General features: G+C 38.8%; 1 protein-coding gene across 6 annotated transcripts in view; it reads left to right on the top strand.

Annotated features, from left to right (window-relative positions):
* Positions 1–16,435, top strand: part of ehbp1l1a (EH domain binding protein 1-like 1a) — a 44,505-nt gene that overhangs the window by 22,342 nt on the left and 5,728 nt on the right. For 2 of the 6 annotated variants that reach the window (XM_084108061.1, XM_084108060.1), the window contains 10 exons: positions 3,983–4,042; positions 4,171–4,330; positions 5,504–5,905; positions 6,095–8,479; positions 8,560–8,625; positions 9,074–11,583; positions 11,677–11,713; positions 12,104–12,304; positions 12,600–13,076; positions 13,736–16,432. In XM_084108061.1, the coding sequence (XP_083964187.1) occupies positions 3,983–4,042; positions 4,171–4,330; positions 5,504–5,905; positions 6,095–8,479; positions 8,560–8,625; positions 9,074–11,583; positions 11,677–11,713; positions 12,104–12,304; positions 12,600–13,076; positions 13,736–16,432 (8,995 nt within the window). Of the gene's footprint in view, positions 1–375; positions 829–2,610; positions 2,842–3,982; positions 4,043–4,170; positions 4,331–5,503; positions 5,906–6,094; positions 8,480–8,559; positions 8,626–9,073; positions 11,584–11,676; positions 11,714–12,103; positions 12,305–12,599; positions 13,077–13,735; positions 16,433–16,435 lie in introns of all 6 variants that reach the window. The other 4 variants (XM_084108057.1, XM_084108059.1, XM_084108058.1 and 1 more) reach the window with 4 other exon arrangements.

Here is a 16,435-nt window from a genome sequence, read left to right as displayed (position 1 = left end):
AAACTCTATTGTTATTCTATTTTTATTTTAAAAATAGAATTAGAATAGAATTCAAAATTCCATTTATTCCTGTGATAACAAAGCTGAATTTTCAGCTTAATTTCTCCAGTCTTCAGTGTCACATGATCCTTCAGAAATCATTCTAATATGCTATTTTTTCTCAAGTTACATTTCCTTTTATTATTATCAATGTTGAAATTATTATGAATGCGTAATATTTTTGTGGAAACTGTAAGAAAGATTTGTAGAAATCTTTGGTAACATTATAAATGTCTTTTTTCTTTCTTCTCCCTCTTTTGCCCCTTGTATCCCTGTCTGTTTATACATGCACTCTGTCATTCATCAACCTCTGTTATTTGCCATGATCAACACCAGCATCTTGGCAAAAAGAGTGGAGGTCTCCCAAGCTGCACCCTTCTCTGTGTCCTGCTCCCTTCACCTCTGCAGAACATATTAACCCGCAGCGTCATCCAAACTCGATTAAGTCCTCACTTCCTGCATTGTCTTCATCCCATGTGCTTCCTCAACCAATGGACGTTTCTGCTATTACTCCCAATCCTGGTGTAACGTCTCCCAGTGTAGCTCCTTCCACTGAGATGCTCAGTGCCGAGTCTGTCTCTACTTCTGGCTCTCAAACCATGTCCGCCGCCATCCTCGCTCCTCCTTCAGCATCATTGTTTTCTCTCTCTATTGCTCCTGCTGCCTCATCTGGTTCTCGGTCCACCCCTTATCCCTGTGTTTCTCCTCATCTCGCTGTTTCTGGTGCTCCTCTATGCTCCTCTCCTGATGTTGGTCCTGTGGTCACAGCGTCTGTTGTCTCTGACTCAGGTAGAGAACAAACAAAGACTCTAGGACGACTGTTCTAAACTCGTTTGCATGTGTTAAACTAATGAAATGATCAGTTTTCATCTGTTGAGTTTAAGATGAAAACATTCATCTGCATTGTGAAAGGGTTTCGGATGCCCTTTCAATGGAGCATGAATATTGTGAAAGCTCTAATCCTCACTGTCTGAGTCATCCATAGTTCATATTTTTAAAGGAATAGTTTATTCAAAAATGAAAATTATGGCAGTAAAATTATGACAAATGCCTTTAAAACAAAAAAAGTATTCTGAATCGCATTTAAAAACAACAACAATACATTGCATTAACAGTGCTTGAATTTTAATCAGTTATATTTTATTATCTTTGAGTTACTATTTTTTTTTTCATTATAGTTTGTTAGTTTTCAATTTTGTATTTTCTGTTTTCATTTTAATGTCAAAGTATTAGTAATTTATTTGTTTGCCATTTTAATTATTATTATTTTTAATGTATATGCGGTTTGTATTTATTTTTATTTCAGTTTTAGTTATTTTATTACATTGTTAAACTAAATTAAAATGAGAAAATTTGCTTTGGCACATAGCTGAAATAAAATAAGTTTACGTTGTTTATATTTTATTTCAGTTAACATTTATTTTATTTCAAGTAACACAATAAATGGTTTTATTTTAATGGTTTTAGTTAACTATAATAACCCTAATTTAATGCATTGCATTTTCAAAAATTGCAATTTTGGTGCTCTAAGCGATGTTGGGTGAAGTCACTTCTTGTTGACGTTCAAAGTATTGTCAAACTAAACGGAGGCTAGCTCGACCCTTCCTCCTCCTCATCCCTTCCCCTCCCCCTCCCTCCCGTGCTTCCTGAAACAGTCATGAACCATTTAGAAAAACCAAACTGAATTTCCCCACCTGTCCAGCAAAAACAGAGCCACCTGAATGTCGGATTGGAAGCCCTTCTGCCGGCGGAGTTCTCGCCGCCTTTTGAACGCTTTTCCGATGTAAATTCGGGACTTCGCGCGTTCCTTCTCCTTTTCCCTATTCTTTGTTATTTGTTCATCGGAACGTCGTCTCTTTGGTCGTATGTCGGCCATATCAAAATTCTCAAGAATATACATTTACAACGTTAGTCGTTGCCGTTGTCTAGGACATCTCTCCTCTAGCTAACTTCCCTCTTCATGCATCTCTCTCCTCCACTCTCCACACCCCCCTTCATGTGCACGCGCACTAACCCCCCATCCCCCACCCCCAAACCATTCTTGTTGGTTATTGGCTGGAACACTGTTTATGTTTCGTGGTCCAGGCTGGGCCAGTTTGTTTTTCTTGCTGTTTGTGGACCCTGGGCTGTCTACAGAGACCGCGTTTTTTTACAGTGTGTTCAGGGGACAGGCAGCTAGCGGATAGTGAGGAGATGTTTGCTGTATGTGACAAAAAAATTTTGGCCTAAAAAACACGTGACATCGCTTAGAGCACCTTTAACGAAATTGTTTCCACAGATTCAGTAGATATTCATCGTTGCACATCTGGGAACTGTAGGAATAGCCGTAGAGTACAGATGCATAATCTCCATCTGCTGTTAGTCAGCCTCACCAGCAGCTTTTGTGTTCATTTGTCATTATTTTACTTCCATGTGAGCCTGAAAAAAAGTTAAAAGACAGTTTTTGGGTGAACCCAAACCCTTTAATTGGTTTCCTCTCTGCACTCATCTCCTCCTTCTCCATTCTTCCTTTGTAATCATTCTCTCCCTTTCTATCATCTTCCTTTCTCATCTGGTCATTGCCAACCTCAGAGCCTCTCCCAGAGGTCCAGACGTCCGAATGGAGACATCAGGTTGTGCCCACAGTGTTTAGACCTAATGTGCGCAGGCCAATAGCCCCTTCTCCTGTAGATGCCCCAACCTCTCCTTTCATTCTTCCTTCACCCTCTTCCATGATCCCTGACCCCCACATTTACACCCAAACATCCACTGTAACCCCTGTTATTGCCTCCATTTCAATCCCTTCCTCTGACTCACTCACAGGTACATATGTTGGTCTGAACCTTTTATATGTGTGTGTTCATATAGTCGTTGTGTGTTTTACATTGATCGACAGATTGAAACATGGCTTGAGCTAGTGAGATCTGTTTTAGATTACACTCCAACATTGCTTGCATAACAGCACAGGGTCAGAAGGGCCACACATTCCTTTCTTACCAGTGGATTGCATACATCCATCATAACTATAAAACTGCTAAAACAGTCAGTATTTCTGACTGTTACAATGTTTTTGATACTAGCAACATTCAGTTAAACAATAGTTATTTTAAGTTTTATTCTAGTTTTTGAGTATTACTGGTACTAGTGTTGCATTTCTCATAAACGTACAGAAGTTTCAATAGTACGAAAAGAGAAATGAAACTGGGTTATTAATAACAATCAGATGACTAGTATGCAATTAGTCTTAAATTACATGAAGTTATGCCCCCTGGAGGACACATGAAAAAAAAACCCTACTTAGTAACACCCTACTGTCCAAAAGTTTGGGGTTGGTTGGTTTTTATGTTCGCCAGGGCTGCATTTCTTTGATTAAAAAATACAGTGCAAACAGTAATATTGTGAAAGATTACATGATTTAAAAAAAAAAAACAGTTTTTCTGCAAAAAGTAATTTATTGCTGTTATGGCAAAGCTGAATTTTCAGTATCATTACTCCAGTCTTCAGCGTCACATGATCCTTCAGAAATAATTCTAATATGCTGAAAAGAAAGATCAAAATAACAGAATTGATTTGAAATAGAAATGTTTTGTAAAATTATACATTTCTTTATTCAGCATTCTTGCTGAATAAAAGTATTGTCTTTAAAGAAATCTTACTGACCCCAAATATTTGAACATATAACAGATGCATGGTTCACATGATAACTTGATAAATGAAGAACATGTAATTTGTATGATTTGGATTTTTATTTTAATTTTAAATGCTGATCTTGCAAGCAGATGTGAACCTTAACAAACTTGAGCTTTCAATTCCATATTGTGTGCTGTGTTAACTTTAGCAGATGGAAAAGATAATGCATCAGTAGAATGCTTGTTGAATGATGCCTCATCTTTTGCGCTTAATATATTGTAAAAGATATAACAAATGATACTGTATATTATAATATATATATATTATATTTCAGAGACACACAGACATTTAAGTGTACTACCAGAAGAGGAATATCCCAATACTGTGTGTACTGGTGAGTATTCACTACAGCTTCTCTTATTGCTATTGCTTATTGTTTATACATTTCTAAATAAATAAATAAAATAAATCTCCCTTGACATATTAGTAATTATTTTGTGATCTCTGTGAATATCTCTGCAGCTGATGAGGATGCAAGCGCAAAACCTTCAGACGTTCCTCAGTACCATGAACCTCACCCTCGCAGAGCCGGAGTCATCAGTATAGCCAGCCAAAGACCAAACAACTCTATGGACAAGCAACGGCCTGTTTTTGGACTTGAGGTTGTACGGCCTGCAAGAGGGTGAGTAATATGCAGAAAATTGGTTGATGTCAATAGCAAGTGCATTGATGGAGTGAAGTTGTTTGTTGACAGCAGCAATGCACTGACAATTTGGTATCAATACCTGGAATACTTTAGTGTTGCATTTACTACTATGGATGACTTTATTGTGACTTTATTTATTTTTTTACATTTTTGTTGAAATTTTGGATGCAAAAATAACAACCTAATGTATTTTTTATATTATTATTTTATTTAAATATTATTATTTATTTTATTATTTAATTTCATTCTTTATTTTATATATCTTATTTTCTTATTTTATTGTATTTCATTTAATTTCATTCTTTATTTTACTTTATATTTTTTATTTTATTTTATTATTATTTTATTTAATTTTTTTATTTTTGTGTATTTCATTTCATTCTTTATTTTACTTTATAATTTTTATTTTATTTTCTTATTTTTTGGTATTTTATTTCATTCTTTATTTTACTTTATATTTTTTATTTTATTTTCTTATTATTTTCTTATTAATATTGTATTTTATTTTATTGTATTTTATTTCATTCTTTATTTTTCTATTATTTTGTTTTGTTTTGTTTTATTTCATTTCATTCAATTCTTTATTTTATTGATTTATTGATTTATTGATTTAATTTTTTTTATTTATTATCCTGAATGGATTTTCCTGTATTGCATAATTTTTTATGATCACTTACATTTGTGAGGACTTTAACCCTGCATTAAAACCAAAATGATATAAATTTAGTTTAAAAAAAATAAAACTACCCACAAGGTGACTAAAGCAACAAACCAGTTTTGAATTTCATAGAAATGGTTATTGACATTTTGAGGCCATTGGGTTTCTTTGGTGTAAATTCAGGGTTAAAGTCCCTTAATTTGCTTTTTGTATTAGTCTGCATGTTAAAACACAAGTTGGCACACTGTGATGAATGGAGGAAAAAATAATGAATGAGCATTTTTAACTTCATACCAAGCGGGGCATGAAACAATTGTTGTTTAAAATTGGTTTAAAATGACTTTGCATTTTAGCATGGTGTTTCATTAACACTATTCATTCAGAGAAATGCAATTGACATTGGTTTAAGGTGATGCCATGCAGTATAATTTAAACTTTTCCTTGGTATCATCTCAGCACATCTCATCAGTTCTGATGTGTTTTCTTCTTAGACCAGAGAGTATGACCTCTCTGCTGCCCACTGACCATATGTCACCCAATGTCACTGATGTCCCACATTTTGAGCTGCCAAAACCAGAACTGTCTGAAACCGATAGAGTATCCACTACTGAAGCCCTCGAAACTGTCCCAGAACCTGCTGCAGCCCCTACATTCACCGCCCCATTAACTAAGGTCCAGATCAATCAGTCAGAGATTTCACAGAGCTCTGCTGAGCTGGCCGTTTTACTCTCAGCTGCACATGAGCAGACAGAAGACAAGATGATTCCTTGTAAAGGCAAAACAGAGCCGTTTCGAAGTAGCTTTCAATCAGCGGAAATACAAGAGAAAGAAGAATCTGTGCCACAGCTGCTCTCAAATCCAGAAATGTCCCAGTCAGATCAAATTGATGAAGGGTAAGTATGTTCTGCATGCGTCCGTCAAATTTGCTAGCATATAGTTACTGTGTTACATTTGATGCTTATTATGCTATATTAATATAAAAGGCATATACTGTATGTGTTGCGGTCCATTCGCTTATTATTATTCATAAATCCATTTTACATCCTCCCTCTGATCTCTGTTCTAATGTCCCTGTCCCTCAGCGCAAAAAGCATGGCCGCTTTGCTGCCCTCTTGCCCAAAAGTATCACATTCTCCTTGGTCACCATCCATATTGGCTGATAATACAGTTGAAAATCAAAAAGGAGACTTATTTGTAGATGGACTACCTAGAATGAACCAGGAATTCAGTGTTCTCCCCGTCTGCAAGAAAGCACATGAAGGAGAAGAGGCTAATGTCGACAGTTCTCCATCTGTTTCCAGCATGATGTATCTTCTTCCAGCCTGTCCGAAAACTGCTTTTGTACCTGGGATGCCATCTATTAACTTTCAAGACACTAAGTGGCCTTGGGAAGGGTCTGTGAAGATACTGAAAGAGTACATTCAAAAAGAGAAACCAGCTAAATGTATTCAAGATATGGATTGCTCATTGTATGACCGGATCCCTGTGGAAAATATGATATTACTACATTTAACTTGCCCAAGAACTGCCAGCATCCCTGGATTCCCATCTTTGCCTTACAATATGGTCAGTCTTCTACCATTATGTCCAGATGTCTCTGTAGTTCCAGGTTTTCCTTCAAGATATCCAATCACTTGCACAGATAAAATCTGGCCTAAAGAGAATTTTGTATTTTATTTTAAGAAAAGTAAGGAACCGATTTTGCCAGCATTTTCAATGAAGGTGGATTTTGAAACTGCAAGAAATATGGTTGCATTGAGGTCATCTTGTGCTGAAGCACCCACGATTTCAGGATTTCCATCTGCTCCAAAACCAGTTACACCAAGTATGGTCAGGATTTCACCATGTTGTCCTAAAGTTTCCTGCATTGCTGGATTTCCGTCTACAAAAGATCTTGGTAGTCAAAATATTATCCAACAATGGCCATCCAACAATGAAACATCTCTGATAATAGCACAAAAGAACCAGTCCAGTTTGCCTCAAGTTGTAAACATATTGAAAGAGGACCAGTTAACCGGGATAGTGAGCTTAGTACCATCTTGCCCAAGAAAAGCGAGGACTCCTGGTTTTCCATCTGCACCAAAACGAAAACAAGACACTACATTCTGTATGACAAAACTCCTACCTTCATGTCCAACAGCCTCTTGTGTATTTGGAATATCAACTATACAAATTCTTCCAAGCACATCAGATTCACTTAAGGAGTGGCCAAAGGACATTAACCCATTTTGGATGAAGACACTAACATCTCAGCCATGTCATTTAATCTGTCCATATCCAGCTCAGTATGAAGTTACAGAAAACAAATCTATTTTTAACAATATGCTGTCATTGATACCATCTTGCCCTAGAAAAGCAAGAACACCTGGATTTCCTTCTGCACCGTGGCTCATGCCTAAAACACAAATAACGTCTGGTACTCTGTCAACATGCCCTCAGACAGCTAACACTCCAGGCTTCCCCTCTTTAGACCCAAGCAAAATTGATGAGGCTATGGTAAATAATTGGCCTTTTAAGGAGAAGGAGAAAGCCTTTTTTGTGAGAAGGTGTTCGCCAATGTTCTCATCTGACAGGTTAAACATTTATTATCAGAACAAAGAGAGTTTTGAAGAAATGTATGCTATTTTGCCAAGTTGTCCAGTGAAAGCAAGTGTTCCTGGCTTTCCATCTGCACCAAAGCCCAAACTAATGCTTTATCTTTTCCCTTCTTGCCCAACATTTTCAAATGTGCCTGGGATGCTGTCAAGTGTAATATCTGAAGTGGAATTACAGTGGCCTGAAAATGAAAGGCCATTATGGGTTAAACAATTAAGCAGAAAATGTCAGTCCATGCAAGCCGTTCCACCTCAGTACAGAGAAATGAATGATAAAGCTATCATTAGGGATATGGTAGCTTTGCGCCCAACTTGTGCTACCAGTGCTAAATTACCCGGCTTCCCATCTGCCCCAAGACTAAAAACTGAGAAGAAGGCACCAGATATGGTTTCCCTCATGCCATCTTGTTCACATTTTACAAAAGTATTAGGTATGCCATCTGTTGATTTTGGAAATGAAGCAATGGATTCAAGTGTATGGCCTGTGGATGCAAAGCAACTGTACAGGAGGACCTCAAAGAATGAGTCTGATATGATATGTTCTTCCTTAATAAACTTGAATCAAACATATGAAAGTCACCTGAATTCAGACGTAGAAGACATGGCCAAGATGCTGACATCCTGTGCAAAGCAGTCCAGTGTCCCTGGCTTTCCATCCACATATTTTGAATCTCAGACAAATAATAGCCAAGCGTCAATAGAAGATGTTTGCCATAAACAAGAAACTTCAACTCTGCTTGGTCCAGCAGAAATTGAAATGGACCTGTCCAGTGCAAAACAGTCTGGCAGTAGTTTTGCATTAGAGGAGACCAAGGAGAATGTGAACTTTTGGGCAAGGTGTGAGGAAGGACAAAAGGGAATTCTGGAGAGGGGGTAAGTTCAGAAGTTCAGAAGTTCATTTTGTATTGCTTATCAGTGGATAGTGCATGAAATACTTTGACACTTGTTTCTAGGAAAATGCATTTCAGAATGTGGCACTCCATACCAGACATGCCACTATTACTGACTGTTGAGCAGAGGTGAGTTTTGCAAGGAAACATAAGATAAAGTGTTAATTTATTGCTTTGCCTTGCCCTAATTGCATCAGAATTTTTCTTTCTGCATAACATTTATCCACTGTTCTCTTAAAGGCATAGTTCACCCCAAAAGGAAAAATGCTTTTCCAAACCTGTATGAATTTCTTATTTAGTCAGTAGACCCTACATAGTCGACCCTTTCATTTTTGGGTCAACCATGCCTTTAAAATGATAAATGCATTATGGTGTGAAAACTAGGCACAGCAAACGATGTGTAGTGAAGACAGTTTAGGCCTGCTGTAGTTGTCAAGCCCATCAGTTAGTTCATGAAGTGTTCAGGAGGACACGTTCATTGAAACAGTTAATTGGCTGCCAGCAAATGGAATGATGCATGCAGTCAAATTGTCTTGTATTGTCATATGACATCTGATTATATGCTTATTTTTCTCAGCTGTCAAAGCATAAGTGCTCAGATTCCACCTTCTGAAAACTACGGAGACACTCTGACTGAAAACGTGGACGTGGTTGAAGATATATTATGGGAAGCACAAGACAGAACAGAACAGTTTGTTGACGCTTTACAGAAAGAAGAAGAGACTAAAGAAGATCACAATAGTCTGGTCCCTTCTACAGCAAAAGATCGACCTACAGGACTGCAACAAGAGTGTGTACCAAACATGGTAGATCTTCTCCCATCATGTCCACTGTTCTCAAGAGTTTTTGGATGTCCATCTACAGCACTGCCAAGCATATGCAAAACAGACCTAATCAATTGGCCAACTGATTTAAGTATAATTTGGGATGAGCCATGTAGATCAACCAAAAATATTTTGTTTATGCCATATTTGGACAAATCCCCCTTTGAGGCAAAAATGGTGTCCCTGACGTCCACATGTCCAAATGAAGCAAGAATTCCTGGCTTTGCATCTGCTAAAAGACTCACAGAGGCCCTGTGTCCATCTTGCCCAGAAACATCCTTTGTTGTTGACACATCTTCACAGACCCCGGTTCCAGAAGAAAAGGATCACGAGGAGTGGCTGAGCATTGAAACATCATTATTGGAAGAACTTCCTGAGCCAAAGCAAGTTTTAGACACCGATAGCCCATTTGAGTATTTAGAGATCCCTGTAATGATGGTGGCCTCAATTCCATCTTCAACACTTAATCCTGATTTCCCATCTGCACCAAACAGTGAAGAAATAATTACTCAATCGTGTGATAAATTAGACATTCAAGAGTCTACAGTTGCTGATTCTAAACAAAGGGACGATTCCAAGCCTGCAAATGAGATATTAAACTTCATTTCTGAAAATGCTGCACAAATTCCAGATTCTACCCCTGAAACCCAAATTGAGCCAAATATGTTGGAGCTTCTCCCATCCTGTCCGGTGCTTTCTAGAATCCCTGGATGTCCATCTCTAAGGGTCCTTGAAAGCAAGGAGTGCATTAGTGATCAATCAATAATCTTTAGCAATTTACTCAAAGATAGACAGACTGGTATTATTGATCCCAGTACAGATGAAAAAGACTCTCAGATTATAGCTCTGGCACCAACATGCCCACAAGCATCATGTATTCCTGGCTTTCCATCTAGACCACATCCTAAGTCACAGATGGAGCCGAACATGCAAACAATTTGTCCCTCTTGCCCAAAGGTTTCAAATATAGCTGGTTGTCCGAGCATCCGGATCCCAAAGACGTCCAATTGGCCTATGAGTACAGTCATTTTGTGGTCAAGTCAATTAAAGAAACTCCCTGTTGTTTTGGACATGGACAAATGCAAAGAAAATGGTCATAGAATGTATGCTCTGGCACCTACATGTCCATCAGTTGTCTGTATTCCAGGTTTTCCATCTGTGCCCGAACCAATAATGCTTTGCATGCTTCCAGCTTGCCCGGAGAAGTCAAATGTTATTGGATTTTCTTCTAAAAGAGAGCATTTAGATTGGTCTATTGACAAGAAAACATTGTGCAATGCATCTTTTAAAAAACAACCTGTTGTTCTTGTTGACAGAGTAGATTGGCTCAGTGAATTACCTAAAATAATGTTTGCATTGGCTCCAACCTGTCCATCAAAGGCAAGAATACCAGGATTTCCATATGCACCTAAGCGCAAAGCTACACTTCCTCCCTATATGGTTCATCTTCATCAGTGTGTTCCGAAGGCTTCAAGAATCATGGGATTCTCATCAAATGAGAGAATAAACACAGGAGCATGGTTTGCTGATGAAACACCCTTGTTGGAGAGGCCATTGAGAACCAGATCAGAACTGCTTTTCCAGTTTAATTTAGCAACTCCATATGAAGAAATAGACAAATATATTTTGCAGAGGATGTTTACACTAGTGCCCACCTGCCCGAGAGAAGCATGCATACCTGGTTTTCCCTCTCTTCCTCAGGTTAAAGTGGAGGGCTTATATCTCAGTAAAGAACCAGACATAGTCAGCATTTTGCATTCTTGTCCAATGCTTTCTTGTATCGTAGGTGTTCCTACAGTAAAACCTATGCCCATAGAAGAGTCTCAAGAAAGGATATGGTCTGCTCAGAAGCCCATATGGGTCAAACCTCTTAAAGAAAGACCAGGTTTTTTTTTAAGTTGTACAAAGGATTATGAAGAGTATTCAAAAACTATGTTCTTGCTTACTCCTACCTGCCCTGATAAGGCCAGCAATTATGGTTTTCCATGCGCAGAAAGGCTAAAAAAAGAAGAGCATGTGATGCCATTTGTCTTGCCATCTTCTTCAGAAGCTTCATTCTCTGCAAATGATGAAATAGGTTTCAATAACCTGGCCACTGAAGTGTCATGTTCTCCTGTTGAAGCAAGGCTTCCTGATTTCCCACATGCTTCTACATTTGCAATTTGTCCATCAAGTCTACCACAAGAACACATTGAATTTGAGGCCAAATTTACTCAATACATAGAATCAGAAAGGAGCCAATCACTGGACATAACAGGAACTGGTAAGATACCCAACATTAGAGTGAGGCTTGAACATTGAACAAAATGTATTCTCAGAAATGTTAAGATTTTTTTAAATGTATTTTTTGTTTAAGAAATAGGAAGTTTTCACAAGATGCCCTTGGTTGAAGGGTGAGTTACATAGCATGTTCTGTTGCTGCATTTGAAATAGATTGTTTGATTTGCTTTACGTAAATGCAGACCACATTTCTTTTAGTAGTTATTTTACTTATATTATATTTTCTTGACATTGTTTTGGCTTTATGGGAGCTGTATGTAAGCTTGTTCATGTAAAGACAACACCCATTGTGTCATTCAAAATAATCCAATAAAACATGCCTCAACATGATTTGAATTAACTGACTAATATATGACTTTCTTCACTAACACTATTATATCATCTCACTGTATGTTGTACCCTAACATTTTTTGTGTGTACATGAGAGATACGCATGGTGCATGTGAATTGCATCACAGACCCTTGCAGACTTCACTTTTAACTCGTGAACTATTCTGTATCAGTATTGAAAACCATCAGGAGAAGTTTCTTCTAGAGGAGCAACATGTCGGGGAGCATTCCACTAGTAAAACCCATGATACCGCAGAGCCAGGAGAGACTGCTCAAATGTTAGGATGGGAGGTTTTGGAGGCAGATGATTCTTCCACAGAGAAAGAAGAATCTTCTGGTCTTGTTCAGAGTATAGTTGATGTCTTTCACAGAGGGTAAGATCGAATAACATAACTGAGTGAAAACATTGAGCATGTTGGGTTGGATTTTTGTTGGAGAAAAACACTTAAAATCTATGTAGGTCAATGTTTTTTTGTTTTTTTTAAGTTTTGTAAGATTGATATAAATGTAATGAGAAATCAATAAAATGACTCCTAACCATATACAAATGTTTTCTTTTGTTAGAGCAATTTATTTTCATTTATAGTAATATCATATTTTGCATTTTATTGTTTGGAAAACCTTTTTTTTTTTTTTACTTTTAACATTTTAAGTGTTGCTTTCTTTTAGTTATGAGACCGTTGCAGCAATATTGCAGCCCTCTAGCTCTGGATCGGTAACGGACGCTTTAGATCCTCTCAACAGCCTTTCATCCTCTGTGGATCCCGAGGGCAGTGGGACTCGCATAGCTAGTGGATGTTATCATTCATTGGAGGCAGCAGAGCCTGAGGTGTTTGATTCTGCTGAACCCTACATGTGGCGTTTGGTTAGTGGTTGTTCAGAAACATCACTGTCATCAAAAGAATCTGAAAGCTGGTTTGTTGAAGATGAAGAATTTTGCCTAATGAGGAAGTGGCCCCCCTTGACGGAGGCTGACCTTCATGAGATAACTAAAGAAGAGGAGGATAACACACGTGCCGACTCATTGATACAAGAGGGTACAACTTATGTTCAAGAGGAAACCTGTAATGATGCGATTGTGACAGAAAGTAAAATGTTTGAGGCATTGAGGGATGAGGTGTCAACCACAATATTTCAAGAGGAGGGGTGAGTTCATCAAGAGTGTTGCATCCCAACAATGACAGAGCCCTCCAAACAGCAGCATGGCTATACTATTTTTATTTTTTTATTTTAGCGTTTTCCTCCTCACATTTGCACACATTTTGCAGTGAAATGGCTGTAATTAAAAAGAAAAATTGTCCATGTGTTGAATTCTGCTTTTTGCCCTAAAGGTGCACTGTGTCATTTTAATGCCCCTAGTGGCACACAATGGAATTGGAAAAATAATGATTGTGGCCAAACGAGTTGTCAGCCTCTAAATCATGCCATTGGCAGACAGGAACTATTTTGAAAGAGCCACAGTTTTTACTTGCTGTTATATCTGCACATATAACTGGGAAGAGAAAGTATTTTAGAACAACAACAACAAATAATACACTGCACCCTTAAAGACATTTGTTTGTTTAGCTAAGATTGTGATATCTGTGCTATTATTACAAAATCTGCAACTGTTGTGACTTTAATTTACTCGTTGCATGTTGCAAAGGTATGCCATTTCTGATGGCTGTACTTTAAGCTGTGGTAATGTTGCTTGATAAAGTATGTATCAGTTGGCTGTGGTTTATAAGTGTGTCATTGGAAAGCAGTATTCATTACTGATCTCAAAACAAAAATAAATGTAGTGATACTGTATTTTTGTCCTTAAGGCCACAACATCATATTGTGCACGAAGTCTCTCTTCCAGACGAATTGCTGGATGAAGAAAAAACACCTATGTCTTTACCGTTTTTAAAAAATTCTATTAACCCAAAGACTGTTGCAGAACAGACTGATGTTTCAACTTCAGAAGAACCTTTGCCACCAAGGAGCAAGAGGCAGGATATTCTTCAAGAGAACATTCTGTTATCAACACCAGTTTCCAATCCAGCTGAACCAAATGCTCAAAGTGACGACATCTGTGTCATAAAACAAACTGGACATAATTCTCAGAGTACTTCACACAATGTACAGCCAGGTACAGCCCTCACCACCATCCAATGTTCTTCAGCTACGGCAGATGAAGGTACATCTTTAGAAACACATGTACCTGTCCCGTTGTCACGAACCAAGAAATGCGAAAGTGCTTATTTTCCTGATGACACTTCAGTGAAAGAAGCAGCTGAAAATGAGTTAAAGGTATCCAAAATTGAGATTTGTTCACCAGCACCCAAAGAGAAGCCCACACCCCAAGAAATTATAGCATCATGTCATAGCAACAATGGAGAAAATGTTCCCCTATTGCCTCCAAAAGTCACACAATTGTGTGCTCCTCAAACCAGCATAAATGATGCCAATGAAGAGTTTGAAATAAAGAGCATGTTGTCTTCTGTCATCAGCAATATGTCTCAGTCTGAAGAGACAAGAAAGACCCAAGCTGGTAATGAACTGAACATGAAAGATCAGGTACAGCTTGATTTGAATGTTCCTGAGATGTCTGAAGTGAAAATTCGAATCAAATGCATTGATATTCCAGTTCCAATGCCACGTGTGAAGAAACGTCTCAGTAGTTCTTTTACAGATGATCTTCCCTTCCCTTCATCCACACCTCCTTCTGAAGCAGATTCAGATAACATTGCTCTTCAAACAGAAGACCAACAGGATTCAAGTCTGCCAGTCCCAGTGCCACGTTCAAAGAAACGTCTCAGTGGTTCTTTTCCAGATGATCTCCCAGCTCCTTCATCCACCCTTGTGTCTCAAGCAGATTCAGACAACATTGTTCTCCAAACAAAAGACCATCAAGATTCAACTCTGCCAGTCCCAGTGCCACGTTCAAAGAAACGTCTCAGTGGTTCTTTTTCAGATGATCTCCCAGCCCCTTCATCCACCCTTGTGTCTCAAGCAGATTCAGACAACATTGCTCTCCAAACAGAAGACCATCAAGATTCAACTCTGCCAGTCCCAGTTCCACGTTCAAAGAAACGTCTCAGTGGTTCTTTTCCAGATGATCTCCCAGCCCCTTCATCCACCCTTGTGTCTCAAGCAGATTCAGACAACATTGCTCTCCAAACAGAAGACCATCAAGATTCAACTCTGCCAGTCCCAGTTCCACGTTCAAAGAAACGTCTCAGTGGTTCTTTTCCAGATGATCTCCCAGCTCCTTCATCCACCCTTGTGTCTCAAGCAGATTCAGACAACATTGCTCTCCAAACAGAAGACCATCAAGATTCAACTCTGCCAGTCCCAGTTCCACGTTCAAAGAAACGTCTCAGTGGTTCTTTTCCAGATGATCTCCCAGCCCCTTCACCCACCCTTGTGTCTCAAGCAGATTCAGACAACATTGCTCTCCAAACAGAAGACCATCAAGATTCAACTCTGCCAGTCCCAGTTCCACGTTCAAAGAAACGTCTCAGTGGTTCTTTTCCAGATGATCTCCCAGCCCCTTCACCCACCCTTGTGTCTCAAGCAGATTCAGACAACATTGCTCTCCAAACAGAAGACCATCAAGATTCAACTCTGCCAGTCCCAGTTCCACGTTCAAAGAAACGTCTCAGTGGTTCTTTTCCAGATGATCTCCCAGCTCCTTCATCCACCCTTGTGTCTCAAGCAGATTCAGACAATATTGCTCTCCAAACAGAAGACCATCAAGATTCAACTCTGCCAGTCCCAGTGCCACGTTCAAAGAAACGTCTCAGTGGTTCTTTTTCAGATGATCTCCTAGCCCCTTCATCCACCCTTGTGTCTCAAGCAGATACAGACAACATTGCTCTCCAAACAAAAGACCATCAAGATTCAACTCTGCCAGTCCCAGTGCCACGTTCAAAGAAACGTCTCAGTGGTTCTTTTTCAGATGATCTCCCAGCTCCTTCATCCACCCTTGTGTCTCAAGCAGATACAGACAACATTGTTCTCCAAACAGAAGCCCATCAAGATTCAACTCTCCCAGTCCCAGTGCCACGTGTAAAGAAACGTCTAAGTTGCTCATTTCCAGATGATCTCACTGATCCCTTGACTTGTCCACCTGCTCCTGTAGATTCTCTTAACGTAGAAGTCTTTCCTCTCTCAGACAATAAACAATGTTCCGTCGAAGTGCCCATGCAGGTGAGGGCAGAATCAGGGATAAACAGCCTTGAGGATTCAACCACTACAATTGCAAAAGAACTAGAGATAAACAAAAAGGAGTCCGATTTAGACCTCACTGGACAGATAGTTCCTGATGTGACAGTTAACAGTGAAATACACAAGACTGGTGCTCCACTTGTTGAACATTGTGAGGAAAATGGGGAGAAGTCTCCTGTGAAAGAGCAACAAATTGAAAAAGATCAAAGTGTTGAGGAAGAAAAGGTTGCTGTACATTCTGGAGATAATGAGGTTGATTTGAGCACTGACACTTTAGATGACTCAGGCGTTGTCTTAGATGTGTCTGGGTA

Source organism: Abramis brama (assembly GCF_963993115.1).
Source record: "Abramis brama genome assembly, chromosome: 3".
Taxonomy (NCBI): Eukaryota; Metazoa; Chordata; class Actinopteri; order Cypriniformes; family Leuciscidae; genus Abramis; species Abramis brama.
This window is presented reverse-complemented; position numbering and strand designations above follow the sequence as displayed.